The sequence below is a fragment of the Balearica regulorum genome, chromosome 13 (genome assembly GCF_011004875.1).
Source record: "Balearica regulorum gibbericeps isolate bBalReg1 chromosome 13, bBalReg1.pri, whole genome shotgun sequence".
Taxonomy (NCBI): domain Eukaryota; kingdom Metazoa; phylum Chordata; class Aves; order Gruiformes; family Gruidae; genus Balearica; species Balearica regulorum.
The window spans coordinates 17,971,490-17,996,484 of NC_046196.1; the positions used below are offsets into that span (position 1 = coordinate 17,971,490).

Genomic DNA, 24,995 nt, shown 5'->3' on the forward strand with positions numbered 1-24,995 from the left:
ACTGTAGTTGGAGAGTCATTAAATATTTCATTTTTAGTTTAAAGTACCTTTCCCATTTTTATCTTTATTTCAGAACAGACATGAGGAGATTTTTTCCTAAAAATTTTTGAACAAAGCCTTGGATTTTTTTTTTTAATGGCTTCCAGTTCTGCAAACATAAGATTAGAATTTAGACACTTGATTTGAATTTGCAAATGCTCTGTTATGTCTCGTAATTCACAACTGACTTTTGGTCCTTCCAAAAACCTTTGATGTTTGCTTCAAAACATGGGAAGAATTCACGTTGACTTTGGTAGGTTTGGGCTAAACACCATGATGTAAAAACAATAGTGTATACTTTCATGTGCATTCTCCTTTTAGTTTTCTTATTAGTTTTGAAACTATGGGTCATGTTGTTACTTAACGTTCAGCTGAAATAATAATATTGACATTTTCCTGGGCATGTAACATCAGCAGGCTTCACAAACTGACCAGTAGAAGTGTCATTTTGTTCATGAACTTTTTTCTGTCCTATTTGCCAAAGACATTGATATTTTTTGTGCAGTAAATGTATTTTTTCAGTAGTACTGTAGATCAATATTTTTTCAGTAACATGTTAAGTTAAAGAAACATAAACATGAACTTGAAGTAATAATAGTGTGTGTGAGGATTTGTTGTAATATGCTTAAAAACTTTTTACTTTAACATAAAACTTACTTGTGGAGGGGAAGAAATAAGTCCCTATAAGTTCAGAGTGCTATAGGTAAACAAAAAAGAAAGCGGGTATGTTTATTCACAGGTCATCACTTGATTTTATTTCTTCAAGTTCAGCAAGTTAGATAAGTAAAAATTATGCTGTTTTAAAGTCACTGCAAATTCTATGCAAGATTTGATTGATGAGGGTAGAAAGAAATATTTGATATATTACATACGTATACCAAAAATATGTATGTATCTAATTACGTATATCTAAGATTTCTATATTATATGTATCTATAATAATTTATATACATATTTAATGTATGTGAGATGAAATTACATAGATATACATATATCTGTATATAATTAATGTTTTTGCCGCATACAAGATTTTTTCATAAATACGCTTATACTTAAGAGTTTATATTTTTTCTGAAGGATTTAAAAATAGATGTAAAAACTTAAAGCTAAGAGTTTTCCAGTAACTAAATTGATCATTCTATCATTTGTATTTGCCAAAAAATTTTAAAAATTACTACTTTGAATTTTTGTATTTTTGCAATGATTCCAAAAGTTTTTTATCAAATTGAAATTTGATTATATATTGGGGGGAAGGGAGGAATATCTTGGCAGGAGGTGGCAATATTAAAACCTCAGTGTAGCTGGAGAGAGTGTAAAAGACGCTTTTGTGGGAAGAAAATTATTTATGAGGTCAGATGTAAATCTGAACAAGATTGAGTTCCACTTGATAGCTCTTGAGCATGGCTCAAGTTGGTTTCCTGAACCTTAGAGGGCGTTTCAGGTGCCTCGCATGGCTCCAGAGCATCATGAGGAAATGTCCTGTCATGTACCTTTAGGTGAGAACACCTCACTCGCATCTGTTTGGGATCAGGCTGTGGTTGTCATTGTATATCTCTAAAGTGAAGCCGTATTTATAGTTGGGCTATTTATTCAGAAATTGGAGGCAATCAACCTGTTTATGAATATGGCGTTGTAATTCAAGTGACAGTAAATACTTGTGTGTGGTGAAATTTTCTACCTAGCACATCCAAGGAGAGTAATTAGTTTACTTGATTGAAATAAATAGTCTTTTTGCTCTTCTGATTTCCTGCTTATAGCTTTCAAATGCTGCTGGTTATGAATTTACCAGTGCTTATAATACTATTCTTTCCAGCTCCATGTGACTTCAATGTGTTGGTGGTTTCTGCAGTTCTCAAAGGCTGCCTATATTTACTGTATCTCTTACCAAGTTCTCCGTAACTGAAGCACGAGGAAGCTCCACATCTCTTTGAAGACTGTTGTTAAATCTTTGTAGAATTGTATCTTGACTCCTCATCCCATTTTCCGTAAACATATTTACTTTTTGCACCAGTATTAGTACTTACTCCATTAATTCATTTAGTATTGAGTGAGCATTGAATTCTCTCTGTAGTGTATAAAGACTATCACAGAATCATTATAGAATATATAATAAAAAGAGTAGAGGTGGTCAGAAATTTTTTGATGGAACAGTTTTTGCTTAGATGATGTTGATTAGATGGATTAGTAATTTTCAGGGAGAAAACATTGATTCTGTGGGAAATTCAAACATAAATTGATGTTGATATTTGTTAAAACTAGCTTGATTCTCTTTTCTGTGAGATCTTGTACTTTTTTTTTTTTTGTCAGCTCTCTATTTCTCAGATTCTCTCTGTCTCTGTGGTATTCTGAACGCTGAGGATCTGTGGGAGCCCCTCAGCATGGGGAAGCTTGAGCTTCCAGAGCTGCATGGCTGGTACCAGTCTATCCCGCCACAAAGGCAGAATCCCCGGGTTTCCAGATTTTGAACAGCAGGAGCCCTAGGAGTCAAGCAGTCTTACTGCCTCATAGCAGCTGTTTGTCAGACTGTTTAGAGATTCACAGCTCAGGTTATATAGTTTTCTTTTTACTTTAATTGGCATTTTTATATTATTATTCATTCAGTACCTACTTATTTGATTAAATACTATTAAAACAGATACTACTGTAATTGAAACAACTTTCTTTTCTTGTTTGCTCGTTCAGTGTTTGAGCCATAACGAAAATTTAGTGTTTGAAACTTTGATCAGTATTAATTAGAGTAGAAGCAGTTTTTAAAATGCCAGGAAAGAAATTTGAGAGCAAACGTAAAGATATTGGAACAAGCAGATATTCTAATTAGTATCACTGTTTATTTTCTTGTTTCCAGTGTCAAACTGTTTCAAAGCAACTTCAAATGAGGTACATGTCTAACAACAAAATAAGATAGACGTTTTGTTTAATGCTCATCTGAATAGTATTTGCTTTTATTTACATTGAAATAAAATGCATCACATTACACAAGGTTAAAAGTAGGTTATCAAGTGATAAGAATAAGCCCTCACAATAATTAGGGAAATTTCCTTTTAATGTGTGCACTGCATGAAAGTGCGTGAGTGGTAGTCATGGTGCAAATGCAGAACTGAATACATTACAGAATGTGTGTTCAATTATACTCTCCCTAACGCAATTCGGAATTAATTTACTTTTCAGAATTTACCATGGAACAGGAATTCCAAACCTTGACCAATTTAGGATTTTTAATAACACATTAGCTTACAAATATCCTATCGCATGAGAGCATTAAGGTAAAAACTTGTTCAGGATTTTAATATAGTAAGCCAATAACCCATTTTTATTTCCTGCTCTATTTATAAAAGTGAATTGCAATCCCAATATTGGTGGAATAAGGGCATTTTCAAAAATTGGATTTTATCCATGAAAATTTCCTAATGAAGGGTTTTCCCTCAGGTCTTTGTAAGTTTTGTAGGAAGTTTTATTGCTTAGCAGAGCACTAGTTGGTTCTAAAGATGTTCTTTGAAGTAGAGACTTGGTTCAGTTACCAACTTAAATGAGATGGAAAATAATGTAGTCACTGGAAGTGTCCGCCTTTCTCTTACCTGGATTTCCCACAAACTATGTTTGAGGTTAGATAAGTAGTTTTGTCTAGATTTTTACAGTATCTTTTTTTTTTTCTTTTGTAAGTCCTACTTGCTCTCTAAATCTCTAAGTACTAAACAACTGGCTCTGTTCCCTCACAAGGTAATGATGAAGGGTTTAACAAACAGTTAGTTGCAGTGATGACTGATCTTGAAGGAGCTTTTATGCTTGTTTCTTTTTTAAAATGCTGTTTGTGTGCACTCTGATATTAGAAGCAATATCCTAGCACTAAACCTGATGACAGCTATTTAATTTCTACAAGAATTGCAAATAAAAATAATTGAGATTCGCTACAGATGTATGTTTCCTCACTAAGTTAAAAAAAAAATCCTGAAGCTACAAAAGTTGTTAGGAATTGAAGTCAATCTAAACTTGTTGTAGTTGACCAATAATCCTGTTTATGCATGGCTTAATGGATACAAGTCGTGGAGTAGACATTTGTACAGGATAAGAACAATTATATTAAGTGATTTCTAATATCAGTAATGTAGCACAAATATTGCTTGTTGGAAAAAATAGAAATGGTATGTAGAAAAATATATATTATTTAAGAAATGAATATGAGAGTGAAATGGTCACATCTGTGACTTGTTGGTTCTGTTGGAATTATTTTCTGAGAGAATCACAAATTTTTAATGATCCAATTACTCTTATAATAATAGATTTTAATCTGTTTTCTAAAAGAAGTCATCATTTGAATTAAAACTGCTGTGGGTTGTTGTTTTTGTCTTTTTTTTAACCACGCTGTTGCTGATTTGATCAAATAAAGTCTCTCCTTCAAGAATGAAGAGACAACAGAATATTCTTAGATCTAATTCTAATGCTTTTGTTCTTGATATATTTGGACATGGTATTCCAAATGTGAATTGGTAAGAACAATGTTGCTGAATCTTCTGACTTTTGTGAATGTCAGTTGCAAGCAGAAGTTAAAATGTTAGTACAGTTTAATTAACGTCTTATGCTATGGCTTTTCAGTAATAAGGCAGAAGTAGTAACTCCGGGTAGATATTCTTTCCCACCAGCTGCTGAAAAGCAAAGCATACTCTGCTTTTTTCACTTTTTGCATATAATATAAATTGCTATGTAAGACAGAAATAATATATATATGTCATTAATCACTGAACTCGTGCCCAAATTCTTTTAAATTCTGGAAAAATCAATCAATCTGTTAAAAAAAAAATAAAAAAATTCTGTATCTGTGTAAGAGTGGTCAGTTGTATTTAATGACGAAGTAGATGTTTACAGTCCTGCTTGTTTTTAGCAATGTATTGGCAGTGATTCCTTACATCAAACATGATTTCCTAGATGATGATTACATTTAGGATATAGTTAGGCATTACAATTTGACTTGAATAGAGAACATTTAGGTTTCAGAGTGTCAAAAAACTCTCAAACTCTTCTTGAATATTTTGGTGTGAAGAAACCTTCCAAGACTACTTCTGCTTTCTGTGCTGTGGAACAATAACCAAACTAGATCCAGGAAAACAAGTTTTGTGTTGTTCTGAACCTAACCATGACCCAAATCTGATAAGATCAGGTCTTAGAGCTGGAACATCTCTGAAATTTGAGCTGTTTAGTTAGAAGCATAATGTTGTGGCCAACTTTCTGCAGCTACATTCTCTCTTTCATGGTTCTACCCTAATTAGAGGTTTGATGAGGTATTGTTATGTTGTGGCAAGCTTGTTACCTGGTTGCACCATTTCATTTGGGATGCAAGCGTAAAGGTTTCTTGCAGGTCAAACTGTATAAATCTTGAATGAATGGAATTCAAATTTGCAGACAGTTTTACTATATTTCCCTTAAATACTGCTACATTTGACCATTTCTGTATAGTCTACTCCAAAATAAATACATGTTCTTAAGGTGCTGTGTATGTGCAAGATCCACATGATTTACTCTCAAATACCTATGGTTTAGATTCATCCAAATTGTTTTCACTTAAATGGGAACTGTAATTATATCAATGAATATAGAACATTCAGTCATGCTTGAGGTGTGACATACAGAATTTGATAACAACTTCTTTTTATGTAGAAGTTTGTCTGTGCTACCTAGAGATATTCCACAAATGTTAAGATGTCTTTTTTTTTTTCTTGCTCTCACTTTGAGAATAGCTTGCGTTTAAAAGCTAGTAGCAGCTTGCTTCCATTTGTTACCAAAATAACATGGTAGGAGCAATCAGTTTCAATTGCTGCTGATAATTATAAGGTGCAATAATTGAGAATATAGAGAAAAGGAGACTGTGAGCTACACTTGAACTCTGTACTTAAGCAATAAAAAATTTATCAAACTGCAAAAAATAAGTCATTTTAATGAGCACATTCCAAAGGTGCTGGATTTATGAGGAGACCCCAGGAAACTTTGATTGAAATTGCTGTCTCTGATTGTAGTTCTATATTTTATTGGTGCCATATTGTGAACAGTGCTGCTGCCAAAGTGAATGGGAAAGCAGCATAACACAGAGAGTTAACCCAGAAAGGTTACCTCTTTTTATAATATCCATGATGTATTGCATTAAAAATGCCTTGAAAGCCATCCTATTTGCAGTTTTCAGAAAACATTTTTCTTAAATTAAGTTACGATTTATCTGAACAGGGCAGAAAATATGAAAGCCCCTTGAAGACTTTAGTATTGATTTTTCTGAGTATTTGCTAGCTCTTGTTTTCTCATTTGTGTGCTCCTTGATAGAAAGGCCTAGAGCTTCAGCTGGATGAGAACTGCGGCAGCGGAGGGAGGGGATATGGGGACTGAATTTATAGTAGGGGTTTTAACCAAGAACTTTGCCTTTTTGAAAGGTTTTGGAGCTCTGCTTCCTGAATTTAGGCAATATTTAATTGACATAGAAAATTAAGACAATTTATTAATTATTTAAAGCTACTCCCAACTAAACAAACGTGTGAGGTGAATGACTTGAATATTTTGAAAATGTGAGTTAAAGGTCACTTTTTATGTCTGCATATTATAATAAGAGTTATAAATCTTTATTTTGGTACTTTTATTCTAAAATTAAATGAAGACAAAAGTTTTTAAAATGATTACATGAAAGCACATTTGAAAAGGACAGTGAAATGGACACACGCAGTCACTAACTTATAAGCAACAATGAGACATGCTACATAGTTGATAATTTCTGACCGTTCACTGGCATTCTCTGCCAACTGCTTAACTTCATCCTCCTCTGTCAAAATGCTCTGTTACTTTAGCCATAAAACTGTTATACCGTAGCTCCCAAATACCTTGTTATAAATGCTGACTGTATCTTTCAATTTATACTGCAGTGAAGTAAGCTTATGAAAATAGTTCTGAGGGATTAAGCTCTAAATACTATTTCTATGCAGTGGATTATTTTTTCCCCAAGCTCAACACATTCATGTTGCTTAATGATAAGAAAAATGTTGTGACAAATATATTGAAGCTTCATTGGCTCTTGCACATGTTATCTAGCATGTTTGACTAATAATTTTGAGAAAAGAATGACAGATATGATTCCAAGATTCGGTCAAATTTGTTGGTCTAGATTGTGGTTTCTGCCCATTATTTTACCTTACTTTGCTCAGTTTATGATTTGGTGAAATTGCAAGTATGTAAACAAATGAAATTGTTCATAAAATGCTTTGGCATCTGAAATTCTTTCAGAAGTTATCTATTTTTATATCAGTGTTGCTGCATTTTTTTCTTTTTTCTTCTATGTTTATAGTGTTAGTAATGTAAAAAAAAAAAAAAGTAAAGATTAATTAAAACTCCCATTGCATGTACTTGAGAACTTCAGAAAAACCCAAATTGATTACAAACTTTGCCTTGATTTGCCTTTACTTTGTAGTTAACTGTCATGGTTTAACCCAGCCGCTAGCTAAAACAACCCCACAGCCGTTCGCTCACTCCTTCCCTCCTCAGTGGGATGGAGGAGAGAATCAAAAAGGAAAAAGTAAAACTCACAGGTTAAGATAAAAACAGTTTAATAGGACAGAAAATTAAAATAATAATAATGATGATGGTAAAAGAATATATGAAACAAGTGATGTGCAGTACAATATCTCACCACCCAAAGCCAGTGCTCAGGTAGTTCCTGAGCCACGCCACTTCCTGGCTAGCGCCTAGTTATATACTAGCACGATGTCAGATGGTATGGAATATACCTTTGGCCACTTGGGGTCAGCTCTTCTGGCCGTGTCCCCTCCCAGCTTCTTGTGCACCCCCAGCCTCCTCGCTGGCAGGGCAGTATGAGAAGCTGAAAAGTCCTTGACTGCTTGGCAACAACTAAACCATCAGTGTGTTATCAGCATCATTCTCATGCTAAATCCAAAACACAGCACCATACCAGCTGCTAGGAAGAAACCAGGACATTAGCATGAAGTTTTCATCTTGGTATAGTTGGTTGCAAAAAATTCTTGATCTCGTATAGCTTTTTTACTATTACGTACTTTTGAATTTGGAGATGGTGATTATACCAAATGGAGATTATAGAAAGTTTAAGCCTGTTAAGATTGTACCAATGTGGGATATCATTAAGTCTGTATTATTAGACTAGATTTTGTATTTTATGATTTCTCACCTTGTCTGTTGTCTTTGTGGTGTTTTTTCTCTCTCTCTCTTTTTAAAGGTTCAGCCATGGAAGAAAGTAATGAACAAAAACTGAAGGAAAGAGACCCAGCTGTTTGGCACGTAGGCTTGAAGGTAGCATGGGACATAGAGACACCTGGATTAGCAATACCACTTCACCAAGGAGACTTCTACTTGATGCTTGGTAATTTCCAAGGGCTAAGAAGGTGAACTTTCTGTTGAAAACAGAGAAAAATGTCACTTGTTTTAATGTAAATTGCCATACCTTCCTTTCAGTTAGGATTCTCTGTATTTAGAAAGACATGAGATCTGGCTAGAGTGTATAGTAAACTCCTCCTACCCTGCCCACTTCCAGTGTGTTTTGGGGAACTTTTTTTTTCCTAATCTTTCTTTCACTTCACAGCTAAAAAAAGAAGATACTCTTTTTTAGCCTTTTCTGTCTGTTTTGCAGTGAGAATTGCAAGTCCAAGTCAGGCTTCAGGCCATAAGTAAAATTTTCCCAGATGTTGCGAGAAGTTGAGCTGTATCTGTCCCATCCTTGTATTTGTAGATGCTGATTCCTTTTTCTATTCTTAATGCAATTTTTCTGAGTAACTATGAGCATCTGTGTGTCTTGTATTCACCAAAAAAAAAAAAATTCCTGTTCTCGAGTTTGGCTTATAGTGTGGCTACATATTATGTAAGCTGTGACTGTAGCAGTTTTAAAGTTTTCTGGTACTGTGGTTCTTGAAGTGTCAACCATTGTGCCAATCTGTGCATGTTTTATTGGTCACCAGTTTTAGACATGACGCTTCTCTCCTGCTATGCTTTTCCATGTGCATATTCAAACATACTATTTTCTAGTAGTGGTATTATACTAAGATCGTAATGAACAGAGCTGTCATACTCCAAGAGCGAGTCTCAATGTCTCAAGTGTAGAGGATTAAAAAATGGAAAATAAAATTGAATTCATTTGCTTGAGCAGTTGAGCTCACACACTAAGGTTTTTCCATTGAAAGAAATGAGGCAAGAACTGTGGATAAGGTTTGCTGACACAAAATCTGTTGCTTTCTCTTTTGGCTTGTGTTTCTCTTGGTTATCATTTTTGTTTAAACATATTTAGTTATAAATCACACAACTCAAAACATGAATAAAGCTTCTGACATCACCATGTTTACCTGTTTGGGGACTGGGCTTGACAGACATTGTCTTTGATGAGTGAGAGCACTTGCACTGTTCCCTGTTTATGTGTTTGTGACTGGGAAGGTAAACACCATGGAACCGTCCCCAGAATGACCTGTCCCACTGCCAACTTGTTGGGCTGAACAGTCTTTTCACTTCTACCTTGCACTTTTATCTTCCAACAAATATGAAAATTTTATTTACTACAAGCAATACATTTGTGGGCAATCTTAAAAAATATATACCATTCCTTGTTCCTAGTTACCTCATCAAATTCTGTGCACTGTCTAGTATAAAGGAACCGGACTGTTTGTGCTCTTAAGTATGTTCAGACATGTACAGATCAAGTGTTAAGATGTGAGATACTTTGGCACGGTAGTGTGGATGTTCCTCCCTTTTCTATATTTGTGAGGATATAGAGTAGCAGCCTGGAGGGAAACGGAGACATTTCTTATATGAAAGTTGAAGCTTAAGTGATGGCTAAACATTCCTAGAAAGGCAATTATTAATCCAGTTTTGTGCGATAGCAGTTTGGGCATCAAGTTAACTTCATCTATTCCTTCCTGACTGTGAAGTTTGTGCATACGTAGCTCTGCTGGGCAACAGATTCAGAAGGTAAGTAATAAAAAAAGGGGTCTAACTTCAGTATTTTTATTGCAAAATACTGTAGATTGTAGTTGACTGAGTTACCAGAGCATAAGGACGTTTTTTATTCCCCGATGGAATTTATAAACAGTAACTAAAGTATTATCAGGGATGCTATATGAAGGGCAGGTCAGAAAGTTAGTTTATTTAAGACGTAACATCATGATCATGTTTAGATGGAAACAAAGGATATATTAAACATTCTTTTGAAGATGACGTGTAAATCACTTTCTTGTTAATACTTTGTGAAGAGCTACAGATTCAAGCTCTGTAGGCCAGGTGTTTGGTAATCTTTTCTGGATTTCCATAGGCTTTGTAACTTTTTTTTCCTCAATTACTTTAAAAAAATTACTGTTTTATACAGTCTGAGAGAATATTGTCAAACTGGCCCTTTTATTAGTTTTCTATGTACAGCAGAAGTGCTGTTATCATTTTCACTTGAAGTGAAAGACAATATAAGGGGACATGTACAGTTCTAGTGTATTTTTTTTACTATTCAGCTTTTTTTAAACTGACTTTTAAGATGAGGCATCTTGAGGATGCCATCTAAAAGATAAAATATGAAAAATTTCTATTAAAAAGTAACTTGACAATAAAGAAGCCAATTTTAGATTGATTTATCTTGTGTCTTTGTACTTCATACGTTCCAGAACCTCATTTCGGTAAGCAAAGTCTTCTTGCTGACATTGCTTAAAAAGCAGTGGCAGCAGTATGCAAGGCATCGAGAAAATACAACATTAAGAGAAGAGTAGTGCAGCTAGTAATAGCTGTTGATGTACAGGGATCGATTGGTAGGACTGTGTACTATTTCTGACTACCATTGACTCGTCCAACTCTGGCAAAAAAACTTGGCAACTCTGTAGGTCTGTTCTTCCAGTTGTTGAAATGGTGTAGGGCTTACTGCTTTATATGACTGTTGGAAAATACTTAATTACAAAGTCAAGTCCTATCAATTCCTGTACCTGTAATGCCCCAACAATTTCTTAATATTGTACAGACAGATCTTAGATATGAAAGCATGGTAACTTGATATTTCTAATAGTAATGTGCAAGTACAGTATCTTGCAAATCCTGATCAATGGGTATATCAAAGGAACAAAAAGATTGGGAGTGGGTTTTAGCATTTCTAGTAGACATTTATTAATGTTTATGTTCCTCACTTCATTGGCTCTATAAAATGTCTTGCGTTATTCTGGGTAGAATTGTAGTAAAATGCAATCCTAAAATAGAAATTGACACCTGCATTCTCAGAAGTCCTCTTCAGATGAAATCATAAGCCATAATTTAAATGTATGTTAGTACTAAACATGAGGTGATCAAATCCATCCTTCAGGTAAACTATTGCAATAATATAAATGCATTTTGTTTAAACAAAACGCAAAATTACTTTCAGTAATATTTTTTTTAAGGCTCGCTCTTCCTGATATGAAGAAAAAAGATCTGCTGAATGACTGCAAATCTGCTGCCTAAAAACTCAAATCTGAACTTTATATCACTCATGAAACGGAAACACTTTAGCTCAATTTAGAATAATATATTGGTCTGCAGAGGAAGTGCATACTGAACCCTGCTGTCTCAAGTACACAGTCAAGGGGTGTCTAATATGAAACGTGTTGGGTGCATGCAATAAATCCAAAACGCGTGGAGGTGAGCAAAGGGCCCCATCTGCTCTGTCCTAGAGCATGCTTAACTAGGGTTGTCATGGTCTTACTATTAAATTGGAATCTTTCCCCTGATCTTTGAGTTAGACACGACCAGATTTGCAAGCAGATTTACAATTTTCACTAATTTTCCTACCATGACTTCAAAACATACTTAATAAAAATACATTCTGGACTTTTTCAAAGGGAGATTTACTTTTCTGCAGCTGTTTCCCATAGATCAAGCTCTTGCTTGAAGGTTAGGATTTTAAAACAGCATGAAGATGAACTTGGAATCTTATACCCCTCCCCACCCCAGCAAATTATAGTTCAAGAAGCATCAAAAAATTATTTTCATAACCAACCAGAAGTAGGGTGCACACATTGCAGAGGTTGGCTTGTGGTTAAAGATAAATATTTAATGGAAACACTTCCACATGTATGTAGTGGCTCATTAAACTATTTCTAGATATTTAATCTGCTTCTATTTCCACAAACTAACTTGAACCCTCTTTGCTCTCTAGCATCTTGAATGTGTTGGAGTTTTTTAACCCCCCCCCTTTTTTTTCCTTGAGTCCACATTTCATCCAAATGCTCTATTCCTTGATTCTTAAGACTTTGAACCCCAGAAATGTATTTGTCATTACCAAACTTTGATCATGAAGTTTGGCAAATCCCAGACTTTTTTTTAAGATCAACCTTTTAATTAATTATGTATTTTGTTTGTGCACGCTTTTCTTGTTTAAAAACTAAAAATATTTCTTAATTAGGGACAGATCATCCCTCTACCTTTCTGTTATGAAAGTCGTATTCCATTGACCCATAATTTCTTGGGGAAGGAGATGTACCTTCCTGGTGCTTTCTGTTGACATACCTACAGTAAAACTAGTTTAGTTAGGTTTTCTCCTGTTGAAGCATTGTGTGCAGTTGGATACAAGTAGAATTGGAAATGAAGAAAAAGCATTTTAGTACTTTTCAAAATTGCACTGTAATATGGTTAAAAATAAAACTCTTTGCTTGTGGTAGTTAAGAAAACTAATAGTGCAAGTCCATTTCGCTTTTGTTTTTAGGTATTTGTGTTTAGAATATCAAAGCTTTTGCTAGTGCTTTAAACCCCACTGTACCTATTATCTGCTTCATGAAATAGGTGGCAAAAAGACAACTGTCTAAAAAGTTCACTTTTTAGTGAAGAACAGTTTTTCAAGAACACTTGAAAGAAGATTCAGTGTTTTATGTGATTTGAAAAGACATTATAAACCCTGTTGCTAATTCTGAGAGCATTTTCCATTGTGGTTTATGTTTTTCTGGGAAGTACTTTGGGTCAAGTAGTAAGTTTGGGGCTGTTAGTCCCTACTCCTTTCTGTAAGGGTTAGCTAAGAATGAATTTCCTCTCTTTCTACCTTGTCTTTGTTATGTCTTAATAGTCTGCAGTGACATGGGTATACGGTCATTGTTTCGGAGTGCTTCGGCTCCTCACCTCACTGGTGCCTTGATAATTAGTTTAGTAGAATTAGTTAAGTATATGTATGCCAGTTAAGTGTATATACATGCACACATCCATGGGTCTGTTCTTTTGACAAAGGCTATACAGCACAGGGCTTCCAGTATTTCTGCTGGTGGTGCCCAGGTAATTCAGCTGTCTAGAAGAAAGCATACAGTGAGGTGTGGACAGAGCAGGGACAGGGACTGAGAAGAACAGGATCAGAGAGGCACTGGCAGTAGTTCCAAGCAGTGGAGAGGACTCTGCTGAGATTCTGTGCTGGGAGATATGGAGTTGAGAAAAGAACAGGATGACAGAAGTCTGTACAGGGGAGGGACAGAACAATCTATGACATGACCTTGCTCCCACAATTTAAAATAAAATATACAGCGTCCAGATTCCAAGATGTATCGGCTGCCTGTAAATAGCAGGAACATTGCTGAGAAGCTTGTCTGATAAGGGGGTCCGCACAGAGAAGAACTGTCTGCATCTGATCGCAGAAGGGTGGTCAGGTGTTAAAACAATAGCAGTAGTTTTAGGAGCTGTAAGCCGGGCTCTCGCAGAATTTCCACGCAGACTTTGGCAAGTGCCTTCGCCTCTTCTTACCCTTAGGCTTTCCTCTGTTGGTTACCAACCTTACAGAGGCCTTGCATGGATAAATGTATTAAAGCACCAAGTACCGTAGATGGTTTTGTGTTGTTTGGGGTTTGTTTTCTTTTTCTTTTTTTCCTGCAGGTATGAGGATTAGGGATCTATATTAAATAAAACTTTCTATTTTTACACAAGGTATGTTACCTGAGTTTCTGTAGCTGGAGGTTGTGTCAAATAGTCGTGTGTATTTGCAGCTAATCAGATCATCTGTGAAACATTCTTGTGACTTCTTAGTACTTCATCTGTAAAGTCAAAATCTGACCTCCAAGTTATCAACTTGAAGTCTGTTGAAATAACTTTGTTTTCCAAGGTGGCTTTGGCCACCTGTACACAATCATACATGTGATTAATTTCTTTTAATAAATCTTGCCTAGGCTATAGTAGCCCTATAATGGGATCTGGCTGTAAGGTGGCAGATGATTCATTGGGAAGTGACAGGCAAAAAGTAGTAGAAATAAAAGAATAAAATGATCCATTTAAAAGAAATAGACATTTTGCCATATACACATATGCAGGAAATAGCCTCCTTGTTTCTTAGGTGCTCCACCTCAGAAAATGTAAGTTATTTTTTTTTCTAGCATTCAAACACCAAGCGTCTGTTACCAACCAAGTTGTGTTCCTTAGAATGCAAACAAGCCCTTTACAATATTGTTGGTATTTTGGGGAAACAGGTTTAGGCATTACACTGCCTGAAGTGCAAGTCGTCATCCACGGTTGCACGGTGACTGGCGGCACAATGGTATCCTGTTAATACAGGTAAATATGAACAGCTTTAATGGGCGTGATGAGGCTCTCATTGAGAAAATTCTCTGCTCAGGATAGCACTCTAGCACGTATGTGACTTCATTAGTTTTTCTTGATTGTTTTCTAGAATTACTATTTTAAATTTGGATAATTTGTAGTGTTTTAAATTTTATAAACAAGTGAAAAGCCTGATCAGGCTTCAGAAAAATGTCACTGTGCAAGTGACAGCATTTTTCATAGACATGGGAAAGCTTTGGGAGAGGAACAGTCATATAAGTGGAAAGTTGTAGTACAATTCTCAAAACTTCTTTCTTACCTAGCAGTTAGTTAATTGCCATATGCATCTCCTAAGAGTCCATATGGAAGGCAAGACTGTTTTAACAAGAAGGGATTGTGTGACAGTTCTTGCAACTGTATTAAATGCCTGGCTAAGTTGGTGTTAATGGTGATTGAAAATAAAGTCACTTCTCATGTGCATTATACGGTTCGCATAAGTTTTGTGGGATTTTGGTTTTGTAATAGATATTGAAATGAGATGTCCCTGCCAGAGTTGTCCTGAATCTGTGGCAAGATAAGGGCCCACTGTTGCGTGGCTCTTACCTCAAATTCAGAACTGTGACAGCTTGCCTGCATGCAGTTTTCCAAAGCAGCACTGATAAGTATATTCCTATTTTTATATGCATGTGTTTAATGTGACGGAGAGGCTGTGTCTTGGTTTTCCAAACCTCCTGGATCAGTGTTTAGTCATGTAAAACTGATGTTAACTCCGTAAGTATGGTGTTTTACCTAAAAGCACAAGCGTGCCACGGTAGTTTTAACATGGGTGTCCAAGGAAGGTAACACTTTGGGTTTGGCTCTAAAACTAAAATAGTAATCTGGATGTAGTGTTCTGTATCTGAATAAAAGCTTTTGCTGCCAAATGGACAATGGCCAATTTAACAGAGTGCTTTTTTTCTTTTCAATTAATATGTTTTTAGAAGAAAAAAAGAAAAGCAAATCTTTACTGTAATCTTTTAAGACCTAGAATGTATTTTTCAAATATCCTTTGAGACATACAATCCATGAAGCTTCAACTATTTTTGTACAATTACAGTTTTAGATGAATTATAAACTCTTAAATTAAAATTACAGGCTTCTTTCTAAGAGTCATAAAGGATTAGAGACAGTTGGAAGCAATTTCAAGGGGGAGCTCTACAATGAAAGATTTGCCAATGGTTTGAATAAAGGTGCAAATCAAAATGTAATACTTCTAATGCTGTGTTTGCTACGTACACCACACCACAATGAATGAGCGCTGAATGGGGTGATGGAAGTGTTTACGTTTGTTTTCTGTCACAATTTGTTCTTGAAAGTGATTGTGGTATTTAACTGTTGCAATGTCCAGAATACTGTTCTTAGATCTGTGCATCTATGTTCTTGGATCTTGTGCTGTGGCTTGGATCTATGCAATTTAACCCTCTTAGGTTTATGTAGGAAATCACTTTTTCCTATGTTCTCTTTGTTTTGGAGCTTTCCCCCCCCCTCTCTTTTCAACTTCACCTATCTGCAAACCTTACGCAACTAGAAAATAAGCCTCCCATCTCAATTTTCTCAGTGCGAATTCAATCCTGTTTCATACCACTGTCTGCCTGTTCCCTATATAAATTGTTTTTTCTGATTATCTGTTGTCTTGGGTATGAACTTTGTTAATAGTTGCCTATGAAATTAATTTTTAAAAAAAGACACTATTCTTACAACCAGGATAAATTAAGGAATTTTTCTGCACTTTTATTCCTTAGACTTTTCTTAATTTTAAAGTTTCAGACCTCTTGAAAGGTAAAAGTGTTAAAGCATGTCTTTTTTCAGTAATAAAGAGAATAGCATTAAACCTCCCACACTGTGTTCTTTTCAGTCTGATAGTCTTGTTATTAAGGTCAGAAGAGCATTTTCAAAAATCAGTAGGAATTTGGGATATCAGGTTTTGGGTTTGCAAATATTGATCTCTTAAAGAGAAATTATATTTGTGATGGAAGGATGAAGCTTGATAATTTCTCATCATGCTGTATTAAGATGACTGAAGTTAAATTCCTTGAAAGAATAGATATTGTTGAACGTACAGACTCCAAGTTAACTAGCATCTTGTAGGTCTCTATTCCTGTTCTCTTCTAATTGTGTCTATGATGGTTTTTGCTTCGTGACACTTAGGTCACCTAGTTTTGTGGGGGGGTTTAGTCTCTTTATACTAACTTACACAACTATAACCCAGGAGTGATTTTTACAGAAATTTTTGATAGATTTTCCTGAATGTCTTGTTAAAATTATGCTGCCTTCTCAACCTTAACACCAAAACTGTTAGAATTGAGAGCACTTCATGAATGGTTTTCTATGTAACAGTGAATGTTGTTGCTAGATTTAGTCTGAACTTTTCCAGAGGAAGATACTTCCTCTAAGAAGTGCTAATTTGTCAGAATTCAAGCGTTCTTCAGTTATGATAATTTTGATGAAACTCTGATGACAACCAAGTAGATTCCATCTGCAGGGTTTGTGAGGTTGTTTGCCAGTTTGTGAACTCCATGACAGCCCTCTGGCAGGCTACACGAATGAAATCCTTTGGAGACAGGTCTTTGAGCAGATTATACTTTCTGGGTTCCCAGTTTCTTGACTCTGAGCTGAAGGGAGAACTTCAGATAAGTTTCAGATAAAAAGATAAAATAATATGTCTTTTTTCTTCTTTCCCTTTCTTTGTTTCTTTTTTCAAGAAATGTCAGTATTGTGTAGTGATTTTTGAGAAAAGAAATTGTAATTTCTGACTAGTCTGTTGTTTGTAGTGAACCTCAACTTTGAATTCATTTTAGTTGATTTTTTCCCATAAGAGGCAGGAAAATGCACTTAAACTGTATAAAGCAGGAGAAAACTAGTATGAATAGAGATCTTTGTAGTGCTAGGACAGTGAATAGTTACCATGCTCTGCTAAACTTTAGAGCTCTGTGAAGATAGTATTATCTGACTGAATTCTCAATTATTTTTTTCTTAAAATGCTTAATGTAGTGTCTTTAATTCATATTCAGCCAGAATAAGTTTTATTAAGTATAATTTTTCCTTGTACTTAAGGTTTTCTAATCTGTCCCTAGATGATCTCAATATGACACATCAACACTGTGTTCTGGCTGGTTTTTCACCTCGATTCAGCTCAACTCACAGAGTGGCAGATGTAAGTATCAAAAATGGTTTGCTGTTTGGTCATTCGTAAAACTAATCTTCTGGTACCGTATATGTAGCATCATGTTGTCTTATCTGGAACTGTGGTTCACAGTTATGCTGTATTTTTTACCTCAGACACTTTAAACTTTTTTGGCTGTGTTCATATCCCAATCCTAGTTGAAAGGCAGTATTCATTATGAGGTAGAAATGCTCAAAACACATATGTCAGCGATGTCCACTGGCAAAAATGGCCTTTAGGAGGTCAGAACACCTAAAAGCAGTCATGAGTCTGCTTTAAATTGGATCCTTCTGTGCATCTGAGGATTGAAGAAGCAAAAGAGTGATACAAAGTCCCTTGTCTGAGAGTCATTCTGAGATAACAAAGCTTCAGCCTGAGATTCTCAAGTGCAAAGACTTTTTTTTTAATTTTATTTTACTAGACTTCCCTATTCCTTTCAGTGGTGGTGTTGGTAGTTTTGTTCTCTGGTATTCTAATGGGAAAGCGTACAGAAAAATAGAAACAGTCTGTATTGTAAAAAGATATTATTTTAAATTACAATTACCACTTTCTTCTTTCATCGAGGTAAAATATACTACTGTTGAAGCAAGAGATACACATATATCCATATACTTCTTTTCTCCATTGCTCTTCCTAATTTCTGCAGGAATGGAAATGAAGCAGTAGCGCCAAACATGAACATACGCATACATATAAGTTGTATTATTAAAAAGTGCCTTTATTTCCCAAAGAAATATATAGGCTGCTTGCTTGAACTGGGCTTTGACATAAAGTGCACTGTATGTTTTTAAACAAATAGTTCTGTATTTTTCCTCTCTCATTTTAAGAGTGCTCTGACCTACTGCTCCTGTCTCTGTGTTACTTTTGCAGGAAAATGCACACTTATTTTCACAGTATGGAAAGCTTCTCTATTAAGTGATTATACTTTTTTTTTTTAACTGTTGTGACTTCAAGTTTGTATAGTATGGAAATGTTGTTTATCAATAATATGAGATTCAAGAATATTCCTGGAAATTTAACCAAAGGTGCAGACACTTAATTGAAAATAATTAAAAGATGTAGATGTCTTCTTTCTTTTGTTTGAAAAGGATTTTTACAGATTTCCTTCTAATTTTGGAGGAAATTGAACAAAAACAAAATAAAAGGAGCAGAAGCACAGACTTGTTTTGTTCATATTATCTATACCTTGTAAGCAAACAACTCTCTTGGACTGGATATGGAACTCCATTTTAGTGTTACTGGGAGCCCATACAGCTGGGCAAATACGACTGATTCTGACATACTGGCGAAAACTGGCCAGGAAGCAATGGAAAGTATGGCCATATTTTTGTATGCCGTATTTGTAAAGTAAATTTAAGAGGAATTCTTTTCTTTCTCCTTTCAGTCCATGCTGTACTGTTTGGCTAGATGGTTGATGAATTACTTTTGCATGATTTATATCAATAACTATATAGACGATCCAGGGTCATTATGCTTTTCTTTAAAAGATCATGAAATAAAGTTACAAAAATACATTCGTTCTACTCCTTCACTTTGATTATTTCAGCAGCAAATAATTTGGTATATTTGAGAAATACATACGTTCTGAAGTGGCTATATATACATTTTTATTTGTGTCTTTGTAGTGTTCAAGAGGAACGTTGGAGTACATATTTGGACAATGTGAACTGGCACTCCAGAATTTGCAGACTGATTCTGATTCAATGGCTTTATCTTTGAAATCACTGGAAACTGCAGTTATAAAGCAAGTAGAAGAAATACATAATGAGGTGAGATGATGTGCCCTGAAAATACTTTGGCCAGGTTCCGTGAGGTGCAGTCTGCTCATGGAGTTAATGGCAATTAAGTGTGTTCAGCTGCTCATGAGGCATTGCTCCGTAAAAGTTTGAAATGTGGTTTTTATGACTCTCTTACTTGGGTACAGTAATTGGGGTTAACTTGGATTGATACTTTCATTCCCACGAAGTTTTCATTTTTACTTCTTAAGATCTCTCTGCTGGTAGAGTGAAAGAGTAGTTTCAGTAATATTGTACCAAACCTGATAGCGTGGTAGACAAACCAAACTACTCTAGCACTTCTCTTACAAAAAGGGAGAGAGAAAAATTAGAGGGAAAGAGCAGGTAAAATTTTTTAGTTGTTTGTCAGGTGTTGAACCAGGTTTTTACAGAATGCCAGGTGTGACAGAATTGTGAGCATGTGCTTTAAAGCATATTCTGAAGAAAATATAGTGGAAATAATTGTGAGGAACATATTTAAGCAGGTTGTTCTGTGCTACAAAATATGCCGGTGTAACAATGCACTTTCGCAGGATTCCCCTGAAGCTGGCAGTGCTTTCTTGTTTGAAGTACAGATCTGGAGTCTTAACAAACACATTGATCTGACAAATGAACTGAAAATATCAGACAGTATGGGAAACTGCGGAAATAATAGGTAATTTTTCCTGGTATAAAAGTAGGCAATATCACAAAAAAATGTAATTCTCTGTTAGTGGATAGAGTCAGAATGTGACACAATGGACTGGTTCTTCTTACAAGAGTAGTGTTTCTGAATATGGTAAATTTAATACTTTTTTTTTTTGCTTTCTTTTTTTAAAGTTATAGAAAACATAGTAAAGGCTATGCATTAAGAATTTAAAATGACATTGTTTAGCTGCTCTGGAAAGCTGTCCTTCCTCCTGAAACAAAGCTTTCAGCTATTCCTAACTGTAAAGTACTGATGATCATCTCTCTTTAAAAACAGCTATAGCAACCAGTTACTACAAACTTCTGAACCACTTTTTGCTTAAATATCAGTGGGTTTTTACAGCACCCTTATATTCAGACATTTTGAAGGAGCTGTGCTGTATTTCTACCGAGATAAACAGGATCACTATTAGGAGCTGTATAGTACATAGGTAGTTTTCAGTCAAATTAGAATTTGTAAAAACTGATTAAATTGCTGTCTGCTAAGGAATAGAAGATTGTGTATCATTACTAAAACTTTGTAGAACACATTTTTATCTGTATTGTGTTTACAGTTGGTAAAATTGAGTATAGTGATGGCAAAAGACTTGCACCCTTGACTTTTAACAAAACAGCTCCTAGAGCAATTTAAAGAAGTCTGCATGCAGCCTTTTACCAAACATTCATCAGGCTCAGTCCATAAAACTATACGCATATGTGGTTTGCACAGCGAGGGCCACATGCACAGCTGGTGTAAATTTGCACGGGTCCTTTGACATCAAAGGCATGTGCCGTTTACATCAGGTGAGAGACTAGCCCCTGGTGTTTGCAGTCACCTGAATAATTTTGCTATGTGACATACAGGGATGTTTCCTGTTACGCATATGGGATTTACTGTAACAGAAATCATTGTTTAACTTGTACATATTGCGCACTTAGACTTAGTAGACACATTGGATCTATATTTCATTTGAAAAGAGAATACCCACTCACCTCTCTTTTTTTTTTTTTTTTTTTTTAAGTGGGGTCCGTCCCCCCGCCCCGGTCACCTCTTCACTTGAAGGATAAAGTCTGTAGGTTAAAGTGCTATTTGAATTTCATTTATTTGCTGCACAAGTAGACAAAATTACTAGTGGCTTATCACTGTGGTAAATGCACATTTTTTTGAACATCACTGAAGTGAAAACATATGGATCTGTGAGGCTAATGCAACTTTTTTTTGCATATAAAAGCTTCCTACCTTCTTTTACTCACTGTACAATAAATCTTTATGGTTTTGGGCACTAATACAGGGTTTAGGCTCAAATTTTTCTCAGGCAGATGAAGAACAAGCATGTGTTTTATTTCTTTAAAGAATCAAACTGTTTAACTACTGATGAAAGTGAGTCTTCTATTTGATCCTTGTGGTCAGGATTTAGTCACTTTTCCCCCATTGGTTTCTTAGTATTTTTAAATACAAAAGACAAAATTGCACAAAAAGCCAAACAGAATTAATGAAGAACTGCCACCCAATTTTGTCTGTGTATTTCTGTCTGATATACAGCTTTCTGTGCTAGTTCTGAAACTCTTGTGATTTTTTTTTTCTGTTCTTCTGGACCAGAGATGATGAGCTTGAAATTAGGTAGTAGTCCCATCTCTAGAGGAGGTGGTACGGTTATATTTTACTTTCAAATATTATCAACAAACTGAAGTTCTTCACAGTGTTTAACTTGGATAACTAGATGCAGCCATTGTTCTAGATTCTTTATCTTCTGAAATGCTATGGGTTGGGTTTTTTTACCCCTCTTGCTGGCACCTCTGAAGTAGACATCAGAGATCATGAACTGGAACAGAACCATCGGAGGACCATCAGGCTGTGTGTGACTAAGGTAAAGTATGGTGGTTTAGCAGAGATTCACAGTCTGTGCTGGAATTAACTGCTCTGCCAAATGAGGTCTGAATGAATTATCTGTGTCTGCTAGAGGGGAAAAGCCTAAGAGCAAGTCTGAAAGAATGAGGTATGATTCTGTGCCTTCACTTTTGTATTCCTGGGCAGGAAAATTGACTTGCTGTGCTGATAAAGTGGGTTTGAACTGAAGATCTGAAGCATAGCTGGAGACTTAGTTTTTTCTATTTTTGTAGTGGGTAGAGAAACCTCTAAAAGGGGTATGGGTGAGTACGTGGGGGATTTCTTTACTGATGTTAGGTTTCCCAGAGTTCATTTGTCAGAGCCCTGTCTTGGGTGTCTTAACAGAGCTCTTCCTGTCGAATAAGAAAGATGCTAACCTGAGGAGGTTTTTAGCATCTCTAGCAGGCAGCCAGGTAGAAGTTTAATATTTCTTTAGACTTAGCTTCGATGTCATGGTCTCCCTCACTAAAAGAGCCTTCAAAGGAATATCTGAGTAATTGTGAGGTATGTGCTGTTTGTTAGATGTGTGAGTCACTTCACTCCCGGTATGTACTTTGTAGTTTTAAGTAGAGATACCTTAATTAAGGGTGTTCACGTGCTGCTTGCCTGAGTAGCTTATGGGCTTGCAGTCTGAACAAATACTTCACTGGCAGGTTATCCGGTCAGTAGAGGTAGCAGGGTGAACAGAAGTAATTACCTGGATGGCTGTGGAGTGCAATAGCCTAACAATGCACGTGTAGTGGTAGAGCTGGAATGGAGTTACCCTTTAAGTAATCAAATTGCTGCTTGGCCAGTAATAATTTATCCTGAAATGATTGATTTTGCGGAGTTCAATGAATGTGAACCTTTTGCCTGTACTGAATCGCACTTGGCTTTCCAAAATATATACAGCTACTGGGTATGGCCCAAACAGAGCTACGGGGGGACCTGGGGAAACCCATTGGCAAGGAAATGCTTTTTAAAGCAATAAAACACTGCTGGACAGATGATGTAAATGCTCATACGTATAAAAATAAATCTGTAGAAAAGATCATCACTGGCCTATTCTTCACATTTCAAAGAAAATTTGTTTTCCTTGCTCTGAGTAATGCAAAATCTGGTAATAGTTCCTGTTGTGTGAGGTAGTTTCAAGGCTTCTTTATTTGTGAACACCAAACTAATAATTGGATGTTCTCTATAAAATAAAACACTAAAGCAAGTGTTTTAGCATCTAGGGATTATGTTGAAAATGTAGCAGATTTCAAAGTAAGTACTCACATTTGAAAAAGTAGGGTTTGTCCTCATCGGAGTTTTTGTGCAGCTGTGATTATCAAATGCTGATTACCATGACTAAAACTTGCGACTGAATTGGTTGCTCTGTCGCTTGTGAGGTACAGTCACTTTTGCCTACAGCAAATCTATTTTTATGGCAGCAGGAGATAAATTTCAGTGTGGTGAATGCACAGGGATGTAGAAAAGCCTGGGCTAGCTGCTAAGTTGAAGGTATATGGTGTTCGACACTGAGGTCACTGCTGAGAAAGGGTAGCAGTGTACATAGCCAAAGGAAGGTTAATACGTTTTAGCACATCACAGTGAGCTGACTGCATGGTTGGTGGCTGGCTAGTACAGAAGAGAGAAAATATAGATCACCTACATGTGTGGCATTTAATAACCAATACTTTTAAATAATTGACTGAGGAGCACTGCCTCACAAAATGTCAAATGCTACTGTTGGCCTTTTACTACCCAGTATTGACTATAACCTAAAATTGGCCTTTAATCATTGTTTAAAGGACAACTTGAAAATATGTTGAGGTTAGACATAGGAGGCCTGATTCTGAGCTTACTTGCGCAGATGTAAGTCATAAGTGAATATTATTCAGGAGATGAAAATTATTCCTAAAACATTCAGCATATATCATTTCTATGTGCTAATATGTTTAGGCTTTGTCCTGTTCAGTCGTGTAAAAAGCTTTCTAATGCCAACTGAAGTTAGCTCTGATATATGGGAGTCTCCGAATTAAAAATATTTGACAAAATCCTTGGCAAGAGCTATTAACCTGAGAGCTTTGTCACGGAAGATAAATGTTCTGTAACTTCAGTTCCACTAAGGCTAGAATTGAGGTTTTTTTGTCTCTCTCCAGTATTTACTGTTGCAGGCTTTTTTCCTGGTACAGCTCCTCCTGTTTGTAGAAGGAGGCAAGCCAACGGGAGTGTCGTCTGGCTGCAGGAAAACCAGTACTGAATAGAGCTCAAAGAAGGCAAGAGGACATACAGCTTTGAGGAAGAACTTGGAGAGCAGATAGCATATGTTCTTGTTAAAACATGTACTTTGTAATGGATGCGGTCTAAAAAGTGTTCATGTGTTATTTATAAACACCAAACAAGCTTAGCATAACTGAAATCTCTGGAGATTTTTAGCAAAGCTAAGTATTTATGCTTGCGTATGTCTAAAACAAGGATAGAGGGATAGAGAAATCATGTCACCATTGCCGCATCAAGACGACTCCCCCCCCGCCCCCCTGCCCCGAATCAACAGTTATCTGTTCAGAGGTGATAGTGCAGAGCAGTCACTTGTCAAGCAGCTTGATGGCTAAGGTGGTGGGTGAAACACAGTTTTTTCTCCCCAATTCCCATTTTAATAACTTGGTTTAGAGCTAAACTGAGACATCGTGGGATGAGTGTGGCCCTGAGTAGGAGAGCCCTAGTAAATGGCAGCCCACATTGTTGAACAGCCACACATTGCAATTTGGTACACTGACCTCTGAGGAGACCAGCTACTCCTTCAGAAAATTAACTAGCCTGTTGCCAAACTGTACCTCTTGCACCTAACAAGCAGCTCCTGTATCTCAAGTTGTATATTCTGTGTAGGATCAAAATACATTTAAAATTTGGCCAAGATGCCAGACTTGGATTGGACTGAAATTGCATAGATTAATGTAACAAAGCAATG

The 24,995-nt window shown here is 36.0% G+C and overlaps 1 protein-coding gene across 6 annotated transcripts in view; it reads left to right on the top strand.

The window, feature by feature from the left end:
- FTO (FTO alpha-ketoglutarate dependent dioxygenase) overlaps window positions 1–24,995 on the top strand; it is a 252,510-nt gene that overhangs the window by 50,787 nt on the left and 176,728 nt on the right. For all 6 annotated transcript variants that reach the window (XM_075765643.1, XM_075765644.1, XM_075765640.1 and 3 more), the window contains 3 exons: window positions 8,255–8,398; window positions 17,646–17,725; window positions 19,360–19,503. In XM_075765643.1, the coding sequence (XP_075621758.1) occupies window positions 8,255–8,398; window positions 17,646–17,725; window positions 19,360–19,503 (368 nt within the window). The remainder of the gene's footprint in view (window positions 1–8,254; window positions 8,399–17,645; window positions 17,726–19,359; window positions 19,504–24,995) is intronic.